Source organism: Mirounga leonina, unplaced genomic scaffold (assembly GCF_011800145.1).
Source record: "Mirounga leonina isolate KUSES-001 unplaced genomic scaffold, KU_Mleo_1.0 Mir_126, whole genome shotgun sequence".
Lineage (NCBI taxonomy): Eukaryota > Metazoa > Chordata > Mammalia > Carnivora > Phocidae > Mirounga > Mirounga leonina.
The window spans coordinates 27,167,325-27,190,196 of NW_023270314.1; the positions used below are offsets into that span (position 1 = coordinate 27,167,325).

General features: G+C 36.7%; 2 protein-coding genes across 2 annotated transcripts in view; one reads left to right on the forward strand and one right to left on the reverse strand.

Moving 5' to 3' along the window:
* Positions 1 to 22,872, reverse strand: part of LARP4 (La ribonucleoprotein 4) — a 204,937-nt gene that overhangs the window by 103,609 nt on the left and 78,456 nt on the right. The gene's annotated exons all lie outside the window — the stretch shown is intronic.
* Positions 1 to 22,872, forward strand: part of FAM186A (family with sequence similarity 186 member A) — a 76,195-nt gene that overhangs the window by 29,703 nt on the left and 23,620 nt on the right. Inside the window, exons 3-4 of the mRNA XM_035002902.1 lie at positions 13,420 to 13,636; positions 14,556 to 14,726. Of these exons, the coding sequence (XP_034858793.1) occupies positions 13,420 to 13,636; positions 14,556 to 14,726 (388 nt within the window). The remainder of the gene's footprint in view (positions 1 to 13,419; positions 13,637 to 14,555; positions 14,727 to 22,872) is intronic.

Consider the following 22,872-nt stretch of genomic DNA (forward strand, 5'->3'; position numbering starts at 1 on the left):
CCATTCATGATAAAAGCCCTCAACAAAGTAGGGCTACAAGGATATATCTCAACATAATAAAGGCCATATATGAAAAACCCACAGCTAACATCATACTCAATGGTGAAAAACTGAGAGCTTTTCCCCTAAGGTCAGGAACAAGACAAGGATGTCCACTCTTACCACTTTTATTCAACATAGTACTGGAAGTTTTAGATATAGCAACCAGACAAGAAAAAGAAATGAGGCATTCATATTGCTAAGGAAAAAATTAGACTGTCACTATTTGCAGATGACATGATACTATATATAGAAAACCTTAAAGAGGGATGCCTGGGTGGCTCAGTCAGTTGAGCATCTGCCTTTGGCTCAGGTCATGATCCCAGGGTCCTGGGATCAAGCCCTGCATCAGGCTCCCTGCTCAGCGGGGAGCCTGCCTCTCCCTCTGCCAGCTCCTCCCCCTGCTTGTGCTCTCTCTCTGTCAAATAAGTAAAATCTTAAAAAGAAAAGAAAACCTTAAAGACTCCACCAAAAAACTGCTAGAACTGATAATTTATCAGAATTCAGTAAGGTTGAAGGATACAAAATCAATGTGTGGAAATCTGTTGCATTTCTATACACAAATAATGAAGCAGCAGAAAGAGAAATTAAGACAATGATTCCATTTACAATTGCACCAAAAATAATAAGATACCTAGGAATAAACCTAACCAAAGAGGTGAAAGACCTGTACTCTGAAAACTATAAAACACTGATGAAAGAAATGGAAGATGACACAAAGAAATGGAAAGACATTCCTTGCTCATGGGTTGGAAAAATAAATACTGTTAAAATGTTTGTATTATTCAAAGTAATCCACACATTTAATGCAATCCCTATCAAAATACCAAGAGCATTTTTCTTCTTTTTTTTTTTTTTTAATTTTATTTATTTATTTGACAGAGAGAGACAGCGAGAGAGGGAACACAAGCACGGGGAGTGGGAGAGGGAGAAGCAGGCCTCCCGCCGATTAGGGAGCCCGACGCGGGACTCGTGACCTGAGCCGAAGGCAGACGCTTAACGACTGAGCCACCCAGGCGCCCCACCAAGAGCATTTTTCATAGAACTAGAAGGAAAAATCCTAAAATTTATATGGAACCACAAAAAACCCTGAATAGACAAGGCAATCATGGGAAGAAAAAGAAAAAAGAGCAAAGCTGGAGGTATCCAATTCCAGATTTCAAGTTATACTACAAATCTGTAGTAATCAAAAGAGCAAAGAGCATGGCACTGGCACAAAAAGACACATAGATCAATGGAACAGTATAGAAAGCTGAGAAACAAACCCACAATTATATGGTCAATTAATCTTTGACAAAAGAGGCAAGAATATGTAATGGGAAGAAAGATAGTCTCTTCAACAAATGGTATTAGGAAAACTGGACAGCTATAGGCAACAGAATGATCCTGGAATACTTTCTTACACCATACACAAAAATAAACTCAAAATGGATTACAGACCTAAACGTGAGACCTGAAACCATAAACATTTTAGAAGAGAGCACAGGCAGTAATTTCTCTGACATCAGCTGTAGCAACATTTTTCTAGATATATGGCAAAGGAAATAAAATAAAAAGCCATTGGGATTACATCAAAATAAAGAGCTTGTGTACAGCGAAGGAAACAATCAACAGAACTAAAGGGCAACCTACTGAATAGGAGAAGATATTTGCAAATGACATATCCAATAAAGGGTTTGAATAAAAAATATAGAAAGAACTGATACAACTCAATTCCCAAAAACCAAATAATCCAATTACCAAATAGGCAGAAGACATGAACAGACATTTCTCCAAAGACATCCACATGGCCAACAGACACAAGAAAAGATGCTCAATCTCACCCATCATCAGGGAAATACAAACCAGAACTACAATAAGCTATCACCTCACACCTGTCAGAATGGCTAAAATAAAAAACACAGGAAATAACAAATGTTGGTGAGGCTGTGGAGAAAAAGGAACCCTCCTGCACTATTGATGGGAATGCAAGCTGGTGCAGCCACTGTGGAAAACAGTATGGGGGTTCCTCAAAAAACTAAAAATAGAACTACCCTAGGATCCAGGAATTGCACTGCTGGGTATTTGCCCCCAAATACAAAGCACTAATTCAAAGGGATACAAGCACCCCTATTTTTATAGCAGCATTATTTACAATAGCCAAACTATGGAAGCAGCCCAAGTGTCCATCAACCAATGAATGGATAAAAAGATGTGATACACACACACACACACACACACATTATTCAGCCATAAAAAATGAAAACTTGCCATTTGCAACAACATGGAGCTAGAGAGTATAATGCTAAGTGAAATAAGTCAGTCAGAGAAAGACAAATACCATATGATTTCACTCATACGTGGAATTTAAGAAACAAACAAAAAAACAAGCAACGGAGAAAAAAAAGGAGAGAGAGAGATGAACCAAGAAACAGACTCATAGCTATAGAGAACAAACTGATGGTTGGGGGGGGGGGTAGGTAAAATAGGCTATGGGGATTAAGGAGTATACTTGTCACGATGAGCAGTGGGTGATGTATGGAATTGTTGAATCACTATATTGTACACCTGAAACTAACATAACAGTGTATGTTATTTATACTGGAATTTAAAACAAAATATTTTAAACATTTCCTAGAAACCACAATATAAAAACTAAGGAGATAAAGGTAAGATTAATAATTTATTTTATCCCAAATACTATCATTTCAACATTTATTTTATTTTTATTTTTATTTTTTTAAAGATTTTATTTATTTGACAGAGAGAGCACAAGCAGAGGGAGAGAGAGGGAGAAGCAGGTTCCCTGCTGAGCAAGGAGCCCGATGTGGGACTCGATCCCAGGACCCTGGGATCATGACCTGGGCCGAAGGCAGCCGCTTAACCGACTGAGCCACCCAGGCGTCCCTCATTTCAACATTTAATTAATGTAAAAATTAGTAATGAGATATATGTTGTTTTCATTACTAAGTCTTTGAAATCTAGCATGTATTTTGTACTTATAGTACATCTCAAATTGCATGGTAAATTTTCATTAGAAATAGTTGGTCTATATTTAGATTTCATAAGATTTATAGTTGAAAAAGTAGATCCACATATCAAGTTCTTCCAAACCTAAAATTTTTCCAATAAATGTATAACATGTTAGTTTTTAAATTTAAATTTGTTTAATTTAATTTAAAATGTATTTCCTGTCACACTTGCCTTGTTACAGTTGCTCAGTAGCTCCATATAGCACAGCTCTAGAAAAACTCTGGCATATATGCACCAGGAGGAATGTTCAGAAATGTCTGTATCATCATTTATAAAAGCAAAATACTGGTAACAAATCAATACAGGCATGGATAAGTAAATAAGTGTATTTGCACAATAAAAAACAGAATCAGTGAGGGGCGCCTGGGTGGCTCAGTCGTTAAGCGTCTGCCTTCGGCTCAGGTCATGATCCCAGGGTCCTGGGATCGAGTCCCACATCGGGCTCCCTGCTCCGCGGGAAGCCTGCTTCTCCCTCTCCCACTCCCCCTGCTTGTGTCCCCTCTCTTGCTCTCTCTTTCTCTCTGTCAAATAAATAAGTAAAATATTTTAAAAACCCAGAATCAGTGAAAATTAATGAAGTATAGATATACACTTCAACATAGATAAACTTGAAAATACAATGTTGAGGGAAAAAAGCAAGTTACAGAAATATATAGAGAATGATTCAAAAGAACAGTCAAAACTACACTCTATTGTCTAGAGATATGTGCGTGTGTGTCTGCTGTAGGGGAGGCAAAACTATCCATTTTAGGTTTTCAGCTAGGACTCTTGAAAAGACAGATTAACAAAAGAATAACAGTTTATTAACAAGTGTAGTACACAGCATATAGAAGAAACCTAAACAAAGAGTAACTCAAAGTGGCTTATAATAGCATCTTCAACAAAGAATAACAAATCTGCGGAGAAATGACAAGACAAAGGAAAGCAATGGCAGCGAACTATGGGAAGGTATGGGAGAAAACTAATGGAGCCAGGCTTATTTGCAGATTCCTTTGGTGTTGATAAATCTGTCTTCAATACAAAGAGTTTTATCCTGCCATTAGGCAGAAAAGAAGTAGGGTAGAGTGAGGTTTTCCTGCATTTGCTGCTTCTTATTTGCCTTCGGTTCAATAGTTTTTATGTCAAAGAGGTATATTTTGGGGTAACATACTCTGGTTTCTCTCTGCTAAAACAAATTTCTACAACCAGGGTGGTATAAAACAACAGACCTTCATTCTCTCACTGTACTAGAAGATCGGATGTCTGAAATGTGGGTCACTGGGCTGAAATCAAGATGTCAGCAGGGTTGCATTCTCTATGGACTCTCCCTCAGACAGAATCCATTCCTTGCTTCTTTTAGCTTCTGGTGGCTGCCAGCATTCCCTGGCTGTGGCTGCATCACTCCAGTCTTCAAGGCCGGCAGCTTCACATCTCTCTCTGCCCCATCTTCACATTGAGCCTTCTCTGTATGTGTCTGTATAGTCTCAACTTCTGCCTCCCTCTTAGAAGGACACTTGTGATTGCAATAGAGCTCACTGAGACAATTAAAAAACAATCTCTCCACCTCAAGATCATTAATTTAATCACATCTGCAACGGCTGTTTTTCCATGTGAAGTAACATTTTGCACATTCCAGGGACTATGACCTGATACCTTTGGGGGAGGGTCATCATTAAGTCTATTACAGTATTAAAAGTATAGATAAAATTCGGGATAGTAGTTATCTCTGGGCATTAGGAAAGGGTATATACTGTTGATACAGGGGGCACAGGAGCCTTTAAAAATATTGTTTCTTCAGCTGGACAATGGATACATAAGTGTTCATTTGGCTTTCACCTGCATCTCAGGTTCTATCCTGCTTTAGATAAGATGCTCAAATTACGGTGATTCCTCTACCCACTCTCCTACTTTGAATCTTTGACCCCTGTGGCACATAGTAAGTACTTAATAACCAGTAATATTTATAATGTTTACCATGTTACCTATGGTAAAATTTTATCTATAGATCATCTCATTTAATCCCCATGATAATCCAATATGAATAGGTATTATTCTTAATCCTATTTCACAGATGAGAAAAATGAGATTTTTGAGGCTTGCCTTAAAGTCATAGTTGTTATATGGAATCAAATCCAGATAGTCTGATTTTACTTCTTGTACATTTTTTTTAATTGGATAATTTTTTTAAATTAAGGTAAAATTCATGGATAATAAAATTCACCCTTTTGGTGTCTTGTTCTGGGAGTTTTGACAAAGGCATACAGATGTGTAACCACCAAAATCCATATTTAAAATCTCCTCAAAAAATTCTCCTGTGCCCTTTTGTTGTCAGCCCCTCCCCCACCCCTGACAGACATTAGTTTTCTGTGCCTATAGTTTTCCCTTTCTTGAATGCCTTATAAATCGAATCACCCTATGTAGTCATCTGAATCTGTTTTAGCATAAAATATTCATTTAGCAGTTGAAGGATATTTGGGTTGTTTCCAGTTTGGAGCAATTATGAATAAAGTCACTACAAACATTCATGCATTAATTCTTGTATAAACATAAGTTTTCATTTCTCTTGAGTGAATACCTAGCAATGGTATAGTCATATGGAACCATACATTTACAAGAAATTGCCAAACTATTATCTTAAGTGGCTTAACTATTATTATTTTGTTAGATTTATACCTACATATTTCATGTTTTTAGTATAATTGCAAATGGTAGTTTTACTAAATTTCAATTTCCAATTTATTGCTACCTTATAGAAATACAGTTTTGATTTTTTTTTAAAGATTTATTTATTTTAGAGAGAGAGAGCACCAGCAGGAGGGGTAGAGGAAGAGGGACAGAGAGAATCTCAAGCAGACTCCCTGCTGAGTACAGAGCCCAACTCAGTCAGGGCTTGATCCCACAACCCATGAGATCACGACCTGAGCCAAAGCCAAGAGTCAGATTCTCAACCAACTGCACCACCCAGGTGCCCCTACAGTTTTGATTTTTGTATACTGGTCTCCTATCCTGTGAACATGTTAATGATAGATTCATTATCATTTTTGTAGATTCTTTGGGAGTTTTTACATAAACAATATTTTTGTCTGTAAATAAAAACCATTTTATTTCTCCCTTTCCAATCTTTATTCTTTTATTTCCTTTTCTTTCCTTATTGCAATAGGTAGGACCTTTTATAATGTTGAATATAAGTGATTAGAGCAGAATCCTTAGAGCACTTTAGACTTTCACCATTAAGTATGATGCTAACTATACATTTTTTGTAAATTCTCTTTATCATTGTGTGTATATATCATATTTTGTTTATCCATTCATTAATCACTGGGCCCTTGGGTTGCTTCCACCTCTATGCTACTGTGAGTAATGCTGCGATGAACATAGGAGGACAAACATTTGTTCAAATCCCTGCTTTAAATTCTTTATATACCTAGAGTGGAATTGTTGGATCATATGGTAATTTAATTTTTAATTTTTTGAGGAACCACCATACTGTTTTCCATAGTAGCTGCACCATTTTATATTCCCACCAACAGTACACAAGAGTTCCAATTTTTTACATCCTCATCAACCTTTATTATTTTCTGTATTATTATTTTTTTAATAGTAGCCATCCTAACGGGTATGATGTGATATCTCATTGTAGTTTTGATTTGCATTTCCTTAAAGATTATGATGTTAAGCTTCTTTTCATATGCTCATCAGCCATTTGTATATCATTTCTGAATGTTTATTTACATCCTTTGCCCATTTTTGGGATGCCTGAGTGGCACAGTTGGTTAAACATCCAACACTTGGTTTCAGCTCAGGTTGTGATTTCAGGATTGAGCCATGTGTCGGGCTCTGGACTCAGAAGAGTCTGCTTGAGACTCTTTCTGACCGTTCCCCCCTCTCTAAAATAAATCGTTAAATCCTTTGCCCATTTTCAAATTGAGTCATTATTTTTTTTAATGTTGAGTTGTAGGAGTTCCTTATGTATTATGGATATTAACCCCTTATCAGAGATATGACTTGCAAATATTTTCTTCCATTCCATAGGTTGCCTTTTCAATCTGTTGACTGTGTCCTTTGATGCACAAAAGCTTTACATTTGATTTAGCCCAATTTATTTTTACTTTTGTTGCCTGTAGTTTTGGTGTCAAATCCAAGAAGTCATTGCCAAATCCAGTATCATGAAGATTTTCCCTGTACGTTTTCTTCTGCTTTATAACTTTAGGTCTTATGCTTAGTTTTTTTTACCCACTCTGAGTTAATTTTTGTATATGCTGTAAGGTAATGGTCCAACTTCATCCTTTTGCATGGATCTCCAGTTTTCCCGACACTATTTGTTGAAAGACTGCTTTTTCCCCATTGAATGGTCTTGGCACCCTTATCAAAAATCATTTGAGGGGCACATGGTCGCTTAGTCAGTTGAGCATCCAACTCTTGATTTTGGCTCAGGTCATGATCTTGGGGTGGTGGGATCGAGCTCTGTGTCAGGCTCTGAGCTCAGCAGGGAGTCTGCTTGGGATTCTCTCTCTCCATTTCCCTCTGCCACTCCCCCTGCTCTCTTTCTCTCTCTCTCAAATGGATAAATAAATATTTTTTAAAAAACCATTTGACCATATATGCAGAAGTTTATTTCTGGGCACTCTACTCTGTTCTTTTGGTCTATATATCTATCTTTCTGTCAGTATTCTGTTTTAATTACCATTGCTTTTGTACTAGGATTTAAAAATGAGAAGTGTGTGCTTTCCAATTTTATTCTTCTTTCTCAAGACTATTTTGGGTATTCAGGGTACCTTGAGACTCCATATGAATTTTAGAATGGATTTTTCTACTTTTGCAAAAAATACTATTGGAATTTTAATAGGGATTGCATTAAATCTGTAGATCAGTTTTGGTAGTATTGATGTCTTAACAATATTAAGTCTTCCATTCCATGAACATGGAATGTCTTTCCACTTATTTGTGTTTAATTTCTTCTGAACATTTTGTAGTGAAAATTATAAGTGTACAAGTCTTCCACCTCCTTGGTTAAGTTTATTCCTAGTATTTTATTCTTTTGATACTATTGTAAATGGATTTGTTTTCTTAATTTCCTTTTCAGATTGTTCATTTTTGGTGTATAACAACACAATTGATTTTTGGGTGTGATTTCATGTCCCACAACTTTAGCTGAATTCATTTACTAGTTCTAACAGTTTTTTCCCCCTCTAGATAATTTGCATTTTATTTATTTTTTAATTTTACTTTACTTAAATTCAATTAATTAACTTATAGTGTATTATTAGTTTCAGGAGTTCAGTGATTCATCATTTGCATGTAACACCCAGTGCTCATTACATCACATGCCTTCCTTAATGCCCATCACCCAGTTACCCCATACCCCCCAACCACCTCCCCTCCAGCAACCCTCGGTTTGTTTCCTATAGTTAAGAGTCTCTTATGGTTTGTCTCCCTCCCTGATTTCATCTTATTTTATTTTTCCCTCCCTTCCCCTGTGATACTGTTCTGTTTCTTAAATTCCACATATGAGTGAAATCATATAATTGTCTTTCTCTGATTAACTTATTTCACTTAGCATAATACCCTCTAGTTCCATCCACATCATTGTAAATGGTAAGATTTTTTTCCCCAAGATTTTATTTATTTATTTGACAGAGAGAAAGAGCACAAGCAGGGAGAAGCAGGCTCCTCGCTGAGCAGGGGGCCCGATGCGGGGGTATATATATATATATATATATATATATATATATATATATATATATATCACATCTTTATCCATTCATCTGTTGATGGACATTTGAAAAAATACAGCATCCTTTCTCTATTAAAACTCTCTGCAGTGGGTGCCTGGGTGGCTCAGTCGTTAAGCGTCTGCCTTCGGCTCAGGTCATGGTCCCAGGGTTCTGGGATCGGGCCCCGCATCGGGCTCCCTGCTCTGCAGGAAGCCTGCTTCTCCCTCTCCCACTCCCCCTGCTTGTGTTCCCTCTCTCGCTGTGTCTCTCTCTGTCAAATAAATAAATAAAATCTTAAAAAAAAAAAAAAAAAGAAAAGAAAACTCTCTGCAGTGTAGGGATAGAGGGAACATACCTCAATATCATAAAAGCCATATACAGGGGCACCTGGGTGGCTCAGATGGTTAGGCATCTGCCTTCGGCTCAGGTCATGATCCCAGGGTCCTGGGATTGAGTCCCGCATCGGGATCCCTGCTCAGCGGGAAGCCTGCTTCTCCCTCTCCCCCCCTTCTTGTGTTCCTACTCTCGCTATCTCTCTCTGTGTCAAATAAATAAATAAAACTTTAAAATAAAATAAAAGCCATATACAAAAAGCACACAGCAAAAATCATTCTCAATGGGGAAAAACTGAGAGCTTTTCTGCTGTCAGGAACATGACAGGGATGTCCACTCTCACCACTGCTGTTCAACATAGTACTCAGCAGTCAGACAACAAAAAGAAATAAAAGGCATCCAAATTGGCAAAGAAGTAGTCAAACTCTCAATCTTCACAGATGACATGATACTCTATGTGGAAAACCCAAAAGACTCCACCCAAAAATTGCTAGATCTCATACAGGAATTCAGCAAAGTGGCAGGATATAAAATCAATGCATAGAAATCAGTTGCATTTCTATACACTGAGACAGGAGAAAGAGAAATTAAGGTATCAATCCCATTTACAATTGCACCAAATACCATAAGATACCCAGGAATAAACCTAACCAAAGAGGTAAGGGATCTGTACTCTGAAAACTATAGAACATTTATGAAAGAAGTTTAGAGTGACACAAAGAAATGGAAAAACATTCTATGCTTCATGGATTGGAAGAACAAATATTGTTAAAATGTCTATGTTACCCAGAGCAACCTACACATTCAATTCACGCCCTAACAGTTTTTTCATGTGTGTAATCTTTAGGGTTTTCTACATATAAGATTATATCATCTGAAAACAGATACAATTTTATTTCCTCCGTTCCAATTTGGATGTTTTTTATTATTTCTTTTTCTTGCCTAATTGTTCTTTGCTAAAACTTAGAGTAATATGTTGACTAGAAGTGGTGAAAGTGGGCATCCTTGCCTTGTTCCTGACTTTAGAGGAAAACCTTTCAGTCTTTCACTATCGAGAATATTACCTCTGGATTTTTCTTTGGCTTTTAAAAAATATATATTTATTTATTTGAGTATGGGGAGGGGCAGAGAGAGGGAGACAAGCAGACTCCCCGCTGAGCAGGGAGCCCAACATGGGGCTCAATCCTAGGACCCTGAGATCATGACCCGAGCCAAAACCAAGAGTCAGGCACTTAACCGACTAAGCCACCCAGGTGCCCCTCTAGATTTTTCATATATATTTTTTATCATGTTCAGGAAGTTTCTATCTATTCCATGTTTTTTGTATGCTTTTATCATGAAAAGGTGTTATATTTTGTCAAATGCTTTTTCTGCATCAATTGAAATGATCATGTGGTGTTTTTCCTAGGATTCTGTTAATTTGGTATATTTCATTGATTGGCTTTCATATGTTGAACCATTCTTACATTCCGGGAAAAAAATCCCACTTACCCATAATGTATAATCCTTTTAATGTGCTGTTGAATTCTGTTTGAGAGTATTTTGTTGAGGATTTTTACGTCAATATTCACCAGGGATGTTGGTCTATAGTTTTCTTTCTTCCTCTCTCTCTCTCTTTCTTTCTTCCCTTCCTTTTCTTTCTTTCTTTCTTTCCTTTTCTTTTCTTCTCTTTCTTTCTTTCCTTTCGTTTGTTCATTTGTTCTTTTTGTAGTGTCTTTATCTGGCCTTGGTATCAGGGTAATGGCCTCAAAGAATGAATTAGGAACTGCTACTGCCTCTTTAGTTTTCTGGAAGAATTTATGAGGACTTGGTATTGTTTTTTTCCTTCACCACTGTGCTATGGGTTAGCTTGTAGTGTTAGTTTTTCATCACTTGGCTTATCAAACTTTGTCTCCACTATCCTGTGTTCCTGACTTCAATTATTTGCTGCAATTGCATCTTCCTCCCCTCCCTCCCTCCCTCCCTTCCTCCCTCCCTCCCTCCCTTCCTTTCATTCTTTTGCATCATCTGTTGCAATATTTCCAGCACCTAAATATCTGATTATTCCTTTTCCATGATGGGTTTGCAAAAATCCAAATCTTACTCTTATTGTAAGGAGTATAGAAAGAGCTGTTTGTCTGAAACCAAATTGAAAGAGTAATAAAGTTGGAAAAGGTGGAGTGGTGGTTCATTATCTATCATATTCACTGTGCCCTTTTAAAATATTTTAACATCCCTTTCATTCCTGGGATGAAATTCAAAGATAAAATATCTATACTCATACTTTAAATAATTAATACAAGTGTGAGGGTAAATAAAGGGAAAGTAATTTCTTTTTTTTTTTTTAGGAAAGTAATTTCTAATAACAAGTATTTCAGTTTGTAAATTCTAGGTCAAACTTCACTAGAAGACATAATAAAGAAGTAGACAGAGGCTTACACCTACATGTAGAATTAAAATAAGAGTGAAAGCTACAAATGTAGGTTGATACAAATCCATTTGTTGAAGAGACTGTCTTTTCCCATTGCATATTCTTTCTCACTGTGTCAAAGATAATTGACCATATATTTGTGGGTTTATTTCTGGGCTCTCTATACTGTCCCATTGACCCATGTGTCTATTTTTGTTCCAGCACCATACCATTTTGATTACTACAGCTTTATTTTTTTTATTTTATTTATTTATTTGAGGGGCGCCTGGGTGGCTTAGTCATTAGGCATCTGCCTTCAGCCTAGGTCATGATCCCAGGGTCCTGGGATCCAGTCCCACATGAGGCTCCCTGCTTGGCAGGAAGCCTGCTTCTCCCTCTCCTACTCCTTATGCTCATGCTCTGGCTATCTCTCTCTCTGTCAAATAAATAAATAAATAAATAAATAAATAAAATCTTTTTTTTTTTTTAAGATTTTATTTATTTATTTGACACAGAGAGAAAGCACAAGTAGGCAGGGAGGCAGGCAGAGAGGGAGAAGCAGGCTCTCTGCTGAGCAGGGAGCCGGACGTGGGGCTCAATCCCAGGACCCAGGGATCATGACCTGAGCCGAAGGCAGCCGCTTAACCGAGTGAGCCACCCAGGCGCCCCAATAAATAAAATCTTTTTAAATTTTTTATTTATTTGAGAGAGAGAGACAGCGAGAGAGCACAAGCAGGGGGAACAGTGGAGGGAGAGGGAGAAGAGGGCTCCATGCTCAGTGGGGAGCCCGTTGCGGGGCTCAATCCCAGGACCCTGGGATCATGACCTGAGCCGAAGGCAGACACTTAACTGACTGAGCCACCCAGGTGCCCCACTACAGCTTTATAGTATAACTTAAAATCTGAAAATTTACCCCCTGCTTTGTTCTTCCTTCTCAAGATTGCTTTGGTTATGTCGGGTCTTTTGTGGTTGCATACAAATTTTAGTATTATTTGTTCTGGTTCTGTGAAAAATGCTATTGGTATTTTGATAGGGATTGAATTGAATCTGTAGATTGCTTGTATAGTATGGACATTTTAACAATATTAATTCTTCCTATACATGAACATGGAATATCTTTCCATTTATTTGTGCCATCAATTTATTTCATGAATGTTTTAAAGTTTTCAGAGTACAGGTCTTTCACCTCTTTGGTTAAGTTTATTCATAGGTGTTTTATTCTTTTTGGTACAATTGTAAATGGGATTATTTTCTTAATCTCTCTTTCTGCTACTTCATTATTAGTCTATAGAAATGCTACCATTTTCTGGGTATTAATTTTGTATCCTGCAACTTTACTCAATTCATTTAGTACTTCTAATAGTTTTTTTTTTTTTTTTGGTGGAGTCTTAAGGTTTTCTATATATAGTATCATGTCATCTGCAAATACTGACAGTCTAATTTCTTCCTGACCAATATAGATGCGTCATTTCTTTTTCTTGTCTGACTGCTGTGGCTAGGACTTCCAGAACTTTGTTGAATAAAAGCGGTGAGAGTGGACATCTTTGTCTTATTCCCGATCTTAAAGGAAAAGCTCTCAGTTTTTCACTATGGAGTATAATGTTAGCTGTGAGGTTTTTTTTCAAGATTTTATTTATTTATTTGAGAGAGAGAATGAGAGACAGAGAGCATGAGAGGGAGGAGGGTCAGAGGGAGAAGCAGACTCCCCGCTGAGCAGGGAGCCCGCTGTGGTACTCGATCCCAGGATTCCAGGATCATGACCTGAGCTGAAGGCAGTCGCCTAACCAACTGAGCCACCCAGGTGCCCCAGCTGTGGGTTTTTCATATATGGCTTTTATTATGTTGAGATATGTTCCCTCTAAACCCACTTTGTTGAGAGTTTTTATGAACAGATGTTTAATTATGTCAACAAACTGAGAATTTATTAATATATCCCCCTTCTTATTCTTACAGGACATTAACATGCAGCTGACTGACATAATGCTCAATGTGCAGCGGATAATAAATCGCTACACTCTTGATGAGAATGTGCACTCTGGAAGAAAAATATCCCTTACAGAATATAAGAAACGGAGAGGAAATTTCCTGGAGAAAATAGTTACTTATGCTAAGAATGCTGAAATTAGAGAAAAGACTCTTGTGTACATCCTGGCCTGGTTGGAAGAATGGAGTAAGTTTCCAGAGGTGGTTCAAAGAAAAACCATTAGGTTAATGAAAAAGCTAGAGAATAGGATCTATAAATTTTAAAGGATTAATCAGATTAAAGAAGACTAATGAGGTTATTGAGAAAACAGTTATCCACTGTTTCAGTAAGAATAAAATGAGAAAAATATAGTCCTGCTCACTTAATGCCAGCTATTCTGGGCTCCTTGCTTTTCTTCAAGCAAGCCAGCATGCCCCTGCCCAGTATCTTTGTGCTTGCTGTCCCTTTGCCTGGAACATTGTCCACAAGTAGCCACGTGGCTCATTCTCTGCTTATATCTCACTTTAAAATGATGTGTTCTCTGACTATCTCCATTCCCTACTCCTGGGCACTGTCCATTACTCTTTACTCTTTATTTTTGTCTGTAGCATTTCTTACCATCTGACATACTACACAACTAATTTTTGTCTGTCTCCTTTCACTAGAATGCAAGCAGTATGAAGTCAGGGAATTTGTTTTATTTAGTGCTGTATCCTCAGTATCTAGAACAATACATGACAAAGGAGACATTGGTTAAATGAAAGAATGAATAAGCTTAGAATACAAAAAGGGGATGTCATTAAGTTGCAAGAAATAACATGTAATGAGGGTTTTAAAATACTAGATAACTTATGAAAGGAGTTAATTGGGTTTAGTTCCTCAATATTAAAACACATGCTCACATTTTTAGATACCAGAGTATTTTCATGTCCAAGATTTATTGTTCAGCTTTCTATTCCAAGTCTCTTCCTTTTTCATTTCTTCATAGAGAAAAGCTTCAGAATAGCAATAAGTGTGAGATATCTACATTCCCTAATACTACAATATGGAGTATTTGGCCAATATTATAAGCCTATATGGTTATAATTATTTTTCTGCACAGAAGTATTTTTTTACTCTCTTCAAGATGCCATTTTGTCTGAGATGACTGCAGTTGGTATTGAGGAACACCACCACTGGATAGCACAAATGGAGTTTTTACCAGAAACATTCAAAGCTATTGAGAACAACGTCAAGATACTGAGTAGAATTAGTGTATCTTTGCTTGAAGAAAAGAAGAGACAAAAGAAAAAAATAAGTAAGGGTGCTTTAAGACATTGGAAACAGATTTGACTTTTTCTAAATAATGGCTTTATTAAGGTACAATTTACATACCATAAAACTCATATATGTTAAGTGTACAATTCAATGACTTTTAATAAATTTAGAGTTGTGTAACTCACCACAATTCAATTTTAGAACATTTCCTTCATCCCAAAAAGATCCCTTATGCCCATTTGCAGTCAATCCTCCTTCCCACCCCAGTCCCAGACATGCACCAATCTATTTTCTGTTTCAATAGGTTTGCCTTTTTTGGATGTTTCATAAGATGGAATCATATTATATGTGGTTTTTTTTTAAATATCTGGTTTCTTTTATTTAACATAATGATTTTGAGATTCAGCCATGTTATAGAATGTATTAGTAGTTTCTTTCTATTACCAATTGTATCTCACTGTTTGCATATACCACATTTTGTTTACCTACTCACCAGTTCATGGACATTGGAATGTTTCTACATTTCACTTTTATGAATAATGCTGATATGAACACACATGTATAAGTCTTTGTGTGGACATATGTTTTCATTTCTTTTGGGTAGATACCCAGGAGTAGAATTTCTGGGTCATTTATGAATTGATGGTAAGTTTATGCTTAACTTTTTAAGAAATTGTTAACTTATTGCCCAAGTGACAGCGCTATTTTATATTCCCATCAGCAATGTATTAAGGTTCCAGTTTCTCCACATTCTCAGCAATACTTGTTATGGTCTTTTTTAGTATAACCTTACTAAGATGTGTGAAGTGGTATCCCACTGTGGTTTTAAATGGCATTTCCCTAAAGACTAATGATGTCGAGCATCTTTTCAGGTGCTTATTAGCCACTCATATTTATTTTGATGAAATGATTATTCAAATATTTACCCATTTTATTATTGAGTTTTAAGAGTCCTTTATGTATTCTGGATACAAGTCCTTTATCAGAAATGTGATTTTCAGGGTGCCTGGGTGGCTCAGTTTGTTAAGCATCTGCCTTAGGCTTGGGTCGTGATCCCAGGATCCTGGGATTGAGCCCTGCATCTGGCTCCCTGCTCAATGGGTAGCCTGTTTCTCCCTCCCCCTCTGCTCCTCCCACTGCTTGTGTTCTCACTCTCTTGCTCATTCTCCCTCTCTCTCAAATAAATAAAATCTTTTTTTAAAAAGATTTTATTTATTTATTTGACAGAGAGACACAGCAAGAGAAGGAACACAAGCAGAGGGAGGCACCCCAAATAGATAAAATCTTAAGAAAAAAAGAAATGTGATTTTCAAATATTTTCTCTCAATCTGTGGTTTGTCTTTTCACTTTCTTAAGTGGGGTCTTTGAAGCTCAATGGTGTTGGATTTTGATGAAGTCAAATCAATTTATCAATGTTTTCTTTTATGGATCATGGTTTTAGTGTTGTATTAAAAACTTGTATCAGTCAGTGTTGAACCAGAGAAGCAGAACCACTAGGAAATTATATATTATCTAACTACCCATTACAAAGTATTTTGGGGAATGTACTTTGTATTCTTTCAATCCTTTTAAATTCATTGTGACTTGCTTTATAGCTTACCATATGGTCTATCCTGGAGAATGTTCCGTGTGTGCTTGAAAAGAATATATATTTAGCTGTTGTTGGGTGGAGTGTTCTATAATTGATTTATATTGTTGTTTTAGTCTTCTATATATATCCTTACTGATTTTCTGTCTAGTTGTTCTATTATTGAGAGTGGGATATTGAACTTTCCAACTATTATTATTGAGTTGTCTATTTCTCTCTTTAATTCTGTCAGTTTTTGCTTCCTATATTTTAAGTCTCTGTTATTAGGTGCATATATGTTTACAATTGTGATAGCTTCCTGATGAACTGACCTTCTTCTTATTATAAAATGTCCCTCTTTGTCTCTAGAAACATTTTTTGTCTTAAAGTCTATTATGTTTGAGGGGCGCCTGGGTGGCTCAGTTGGTTAAGCGACTGCCTTCGGCTCAGGTCATGATCCTGGAGTCCCAGGATCGAGTCCCACATTGGGCTCCCTGCTCGGCAGGGAGTCTGCTTCTCCCTCTGACCCTCCTCCCTCTCATGCTCTCTGTCTCTCATTCTCTCTCTAATAAATAAATAAAAATCTTTTTTAAAAAAAAGTCTATTATGTTTGATATAAGTATATTATCTCCAGCTCCCCTGCGGTTACTGTTTGCAAGGTTGAATCAAAGATGTGTTGCTTATAGTTGGATCTTGTCAGCTTTTAAATATATATATATATATATATATATATACACACACACACACATAACACCTACACACACATAAAATTTGGCAATCTTTGACTTATGATTGGAGTGCTTGATTCATTAATATTTAATGTAATTATTAATATGGTTGGATTTATACCTGCCACGTTTTTGTTTGTTTCTCATGTCTCATCTCTTTTGTTCCCCTGTTCTTCTTCTACTACCTTCGGTGTTAAACAAATATTTTTTAGTGTCCAATTTCAATTCCATTTTCCCCCTATATTTTTGGAGTAACTTCCTTAGTAGCTGCTCTAAAGGATTGCAGTATACATCATAAATTATCATAATTTATTTAAGATTAGTACTAACTTAATACCAGCAAAATATAGAATCTTTGCTTCAATAGCTCCATTCTCTTCCCCTCCTTTGTGCTTTGTCATATATATTACATTTTTATGTTTCTAAGCCCAACAATATAGTTTCATAATTATTGTTTTATAGATTGTCTTTTTAATCAGTTAAGAGAGGAAAAAGAAAAAATATTTTTACTTTCTTTTATTTTTACCTACATATACTGGTGTTCTTTATTTCTTTGTGTGAATTTGAGTTATCCTCTGGTATCATTTCCTTTCAGTCTGAAGGACTTCTTTATATTCCTTGTAAGGCAGTCTACTAGAAGCATTCTTTCCCTCTTAGCTTATCTGGGAATGTCTTTATTTCACTTTCATTTTTTTTAAGGCAGTTTTAGATTTAGAGAAAAATTGAGAAAATAATACAGAGAATTCCATATATCTCTTCAGAGTTTCTCTTATTATTAATATATTACATTAGTATGATTCATTTGTTACAATCAACAAACCAGTATTGACACATTATTAACTAAAGTCCATAATTTTGGACTGAAGTCATAATTCCTCGTTTTTACCTAATGTCCTTGTGTTGTTTCAGGATCCCATCCGGGTACCTGATTACATTGTTGTCATGTCTCCTTAGGCTTTCTTGGCTGTGACAGTTTCTCAGACTTTTCCTCCTGTTTGATGTTCCTGACAGGCTTGAGGAGTACCAGTCAGATATATTATAAGAGGCTCCCCTGTTGGAATTTGATGTTTTTTCTCATGTTTACCCTGGGGTTATGGGTTCTGAGAGGAAAGATCACAGAGGTAAAGTACCATTGTCATCATATAATTTCAAGGGCACATACTATCAAATGATTGATGACTTAATGTTGACCTTGATTACCTAGCTAAAGTAGTGCTTGTCAGGTTTCTCCACTGTAAACTTACTCTTTTTCCTCATTTTCCATGCTGTGCTTTTTAAAAGTAAGTCTGTATGTGCAGCCCACATGTAAGGAATGGGGAGTTATGCTCCCTTTCTTTTAGGATGAATATCTACATAAATTATTTGGAGTTTTTATGCACTAGAGTTTATCTCTTCTTCCTTGTTTATTAATTTACTCAATTATTTATATCAAAATGAACTCAACAGATATTTTGTACTTTGAGTTATAATCCAATTCTACTTTATTTTCTTGCTCAAGCTGTTCTAGTTTTGGCCATTGGGACCTCTTTCACTTGGTTCCTGTGCCCCTTTAACATAACCCCATCAGTGTGGTTTTTCTTTTTTATTTTTTTGGCACTTCCCTACTTTCTGGCACTACAAGATGCTTCAGGTTCATCTCAAATATGTCCTGCCCCAATCCTAGAATCTGCCATTTCTCCAAGGATTTCTGGTTCCTTTTAGTGGAGAATAGTATTAAAAAGCAAAGTCTGGTTGCTAGGAGTGCTCATTGCTACTGGGGTATCATTTCTGTTCAGTTCTCTCATCTGACAGAGCAAAAAAAAATGTTTGTGTATAGACCCAATGTGTATACCCATATCTATAAATCAATCAATCAATCAATCAATCAAATCTAACACTTTAAACATAAGTTCATACTGATTTCTCTAACTCTAATTCATTATCACACACATGGATCATTTTAGTTTCTTCCCCTTGCTTATCTATAAATTACAACTCAATGAGAAACTTCCTCCTACCATCTGTTTTACTTAATTGTTCAATTCCAGTATACATGCATAGCAGTATCAGAATTATTAACCCATACCCCAGTGAGGAATAACTTATCAACTAGGGTACAGTACTTACACGCAGTTCCCTTTGCCTGCAGTCTTACAAACTCCATTTCCAGTTACTTAGGTCAGCACTCTCCCCTCCCCCTCATTCCTTTCAGTGAGGTTGTGTCATACATTTCTTATACAGTTAGACTCTCTTATCACAATCTACATTCTTTCCTGGGATCCCCTGACCTCCTAAATGGGTATTTAAAAATTTTTGCATTCAGGGCACCTGGGTGGCTCAGTCAGTTAAGCATCTGCCTTCAGTTCAGGTCATGATCCTGGGGTCCTCAGATCGAGTCCCACATCAGGCTCCTTGCTCTGCAGGGAGCCTGCTTCTCCCTCTCCTCCCCACTTCTGCTCTCTCTCACTAGCTCTGTCTCTCTCTCTCAAATAAATAAATTAAAACCAAAAAAAAAAATTAAAAAAAAATTTTGCATTCATGAAGTTTCACTCTTTGAGCTATAGAGTTCTATGGGATTTGACAAATGTATATTGTCATGTATCCACCATTACAGTATCATATGGAATAGTTTCTCCATCCTAAAAATCCCCTGTGTTTCACCTATTAATCCTTCCCCTTTCTCCCCAAACTCCTGATAACTACTGATTTTTTTAATGTCTCCATACTTTTGACTTTTCAAGAATGCCATATAATTGGAATCATGCAGTATGTAGCTTTTTCACACTGGCTTCTATCACTTAGCAATACACATTTAAGGTTCCTCCCTATCTTTTTGTGGCTTAATAGCTTATTTCTTTTTACTGCTGAATAATATTCCATTGTATAGATTCACCAGTTTGTTTATCTACCTACTGAAGGACACTTGACTGCTTCCAAGTTTTGGTGATTAAGAATAAAGCTGCTATATATAAACATTCTCATAGACATAAGTTTTCAAATTAATTAGGTAAATGCCTAGGAGCATGATTGCTAGATCATACGATAAGACTACATTACTTCATAAGTAACTTTGTAAAAAACTGCCAAACTGTCTTCCCAAGTAGCTATGTCATTTTTCATTCCCACCAGCAACAAACAAGATTTCCTGTCACTCCATGTCCTTGTTAGCATTTGGCATTATCAGTTTTTTGGATTCTAGCCATTTTCATATATGTGTAACAGTACCTCGTAATTTGCAATTCTCTCTCTCTTTTTTTTGTTTCAAGTTTTTAATTAAATTCTAGTTAGTTAACCCACAGTGCAATATTGGTTTCAGAAGTAGAATTTAGTGATTTGGGTGCCTGGGTGGCTCAGTCATTAAGCGTCTGCCTTCGGCTCAGGTCATGATCCCAGGGTCCTGGGATCGAGTCCCACATCGGGCTCCCTGCTCTGCGGGAAGCCTGCTTCTCCCTCTCCCACTCCCCCTGCTTGTGTTCCTGCTCTCGCTATGTCTCTCTCTGTCAAATAAATAAATAAAATCTTTAAAAAAAAATTTTTTTTTTAAAGTAGAATTTAGTGATTCACCACTAAATATAACATATAGCACCCAAGTGATCATCACAAAAAGTGCCCTCCTTAATCCCCATCACCTGTTTAGCCCATCCCCTGCCCACCTCCCCTCCAGCAACTCTCAGTTTGTTCTCCATAGTTAATAGTCTCTTATGGGTTTGCCTCCCTCTCTTTTTCTTTTCTTCCTTTCCCTATGTTCATCTGTTTTATTTCCTAAATTCCACATATAAGTGAAATCATATGGTACTTTTCTTTCTCTGACTAACTTATTTCGCTTAGCATAATACATTTTGGCTCCATCCACATCATTGCAAATGGCAAGATTTCATTCTTTTTGATGGCTGAGTAATATTCCATTGTATACATACATATATATATATATATATATATACCACATCTTCTTTATCCATTCATCAGTTGATGGATATTTGGACTCTTTCCATAATTTGGCTATTGTTGATAATGCTGCGATGTACCCCCCTCAAATGTACCCCCTCAAATCACTATTTTTTGTATCCTTTGATTAAGTGCCTGGTAGTGCAATTGCTGGGTTGTAGGGTAGTTCTATTTTTAACTTTTTGAGGAACTTCTATACTGTTTTCCAGAAAGGCTGCACCAGTTTGCAATTCTCAAATGACAGACAATACTGAGCATCTTTTCATATCCTTAGTTGTCATCTGTATGTCTTATTTCTTACCTTCATTTAAAAAAATAATTGTACATGTATGGTACTTTGAAAAGAGTTATTTCAGGGAATGGATGTAATAGACATTCTGTACCACATTTAGAGAAGTGTTTAAAACACATGCATTAACTATGGATATATGAGTGTTCACTGCAAGTTCCTTTGCAGGAGTGTTATTTCAGTGAATACTGTAATATATTTAGAGAACTGTTTAAAAACACATGTAATGGGCACCTGGGTGGCTCAGTCGGTTGAGCGACTGCCTTCGGCTCAGGTCATGATCCCAGGGTCCTGGGATCGAGTCCCACATCGGGCTCCCTGCTCTGTGGGGAGCCTGCTTCTCCCTCTCCCACTCCCCCTGCTTGTGTTCCCTCTCTCGCTGTGTCTCTCTCTGTCAAATAAATAAAATCTTTAAAAAAAAAAAAAAAAACCCACACATGTAATAAGGATGGTTACAAGAATTGTATGTGCATACTACTTTGAAAAGAGTGTTGTTTCAGGGAATGGATGTAATAGAAATTCTGTAATGCATTTAGAGAAGTGTTAAAAGATACATGTAATGAGGATGGTTATGAGAGTTGCATGTGCATGCTACTTTGGGAAGAGTGTTATTTCAGGGAATGGATGGTTTACCTTCATTTTTTGAAGAGTAGTTTCCCTGGATATAGAATTCTTGGTTAGCAGAATTATTCTTTCAGCGCTTTGAATTTGTCATCTCTCTGTCTTCTGGCCTCTATTGTTTCTAATAAGTAGTAAGCTATTAAATTTACTATGGTTCCCCTGTACTTTGAGTTTTGAGTCTCCTTTGATTGTGATAAGTCATTTTTTTCTTTTTGCTTTAAAGACTCATTGTGTAGCTTTCAACAGTTTGAATATGATGTATCTAGGTATGGATCTTTTTATGTTTATCTTACTTAGAGTTCAATGAGCTTCTTTAATGTGTAGATTGTTTTTCATCAAGTTTGAGATAATTTGGCCATTATTATTTCTTCAATATATTTTTTAAGATTTTATTTATATATTTGAGAGAGAGAGCATGAGTGGGGTAGGGAGGGCAGAGGGAGAGTAGAGGGAGAGGTAGAAGCAAATGGCCCCCCTGAGTTGGGAGTCTGACACAGGGCTCAATCCCAGGATTCTGAGATCATGACCTGAGCTGAAGGCAGACGCTTAACAGACTGAGCCACCCAGGAGCCCCCACTTCCTCAATATTTTTAATGTCCCTCTCTATCTCCTCTTCTTCTGGGACCTCTATCACTTTTACAATGGCACGTTTGATGGTGTCCCACAGGTCTCTGAGGCTTTTTTCATTTTTTTTTTTATTCTTTTTCCTCCCAGTTCTTCAGATTAGACAATCTCTACTAACCTAGTGTCAAATTTGCTGGTTATTTTCTTCTGTCATTTCAAATCTACTGTTGGGCCCTTTTGGTAAATTTTTCATTTCAGTTATTGTACTTTGCAAGTCTATATTTTCCACTTGGTTTTTCTAATTTCCATCTCTTTATTGATATGCTCTATTTGATGATAATTGTCATTGTATTTTTCCTTTATTTTAAAATTTGGCTTCCTTTAGTTCTTTGAACATAGTTATAATTCTTCTTTCAAAGTCTTTTTCTGATAAGTGCAACATCTGCTCCCCTGCCAATCCCTGAGACAATTTCTATTGACTGATTTTATCCCA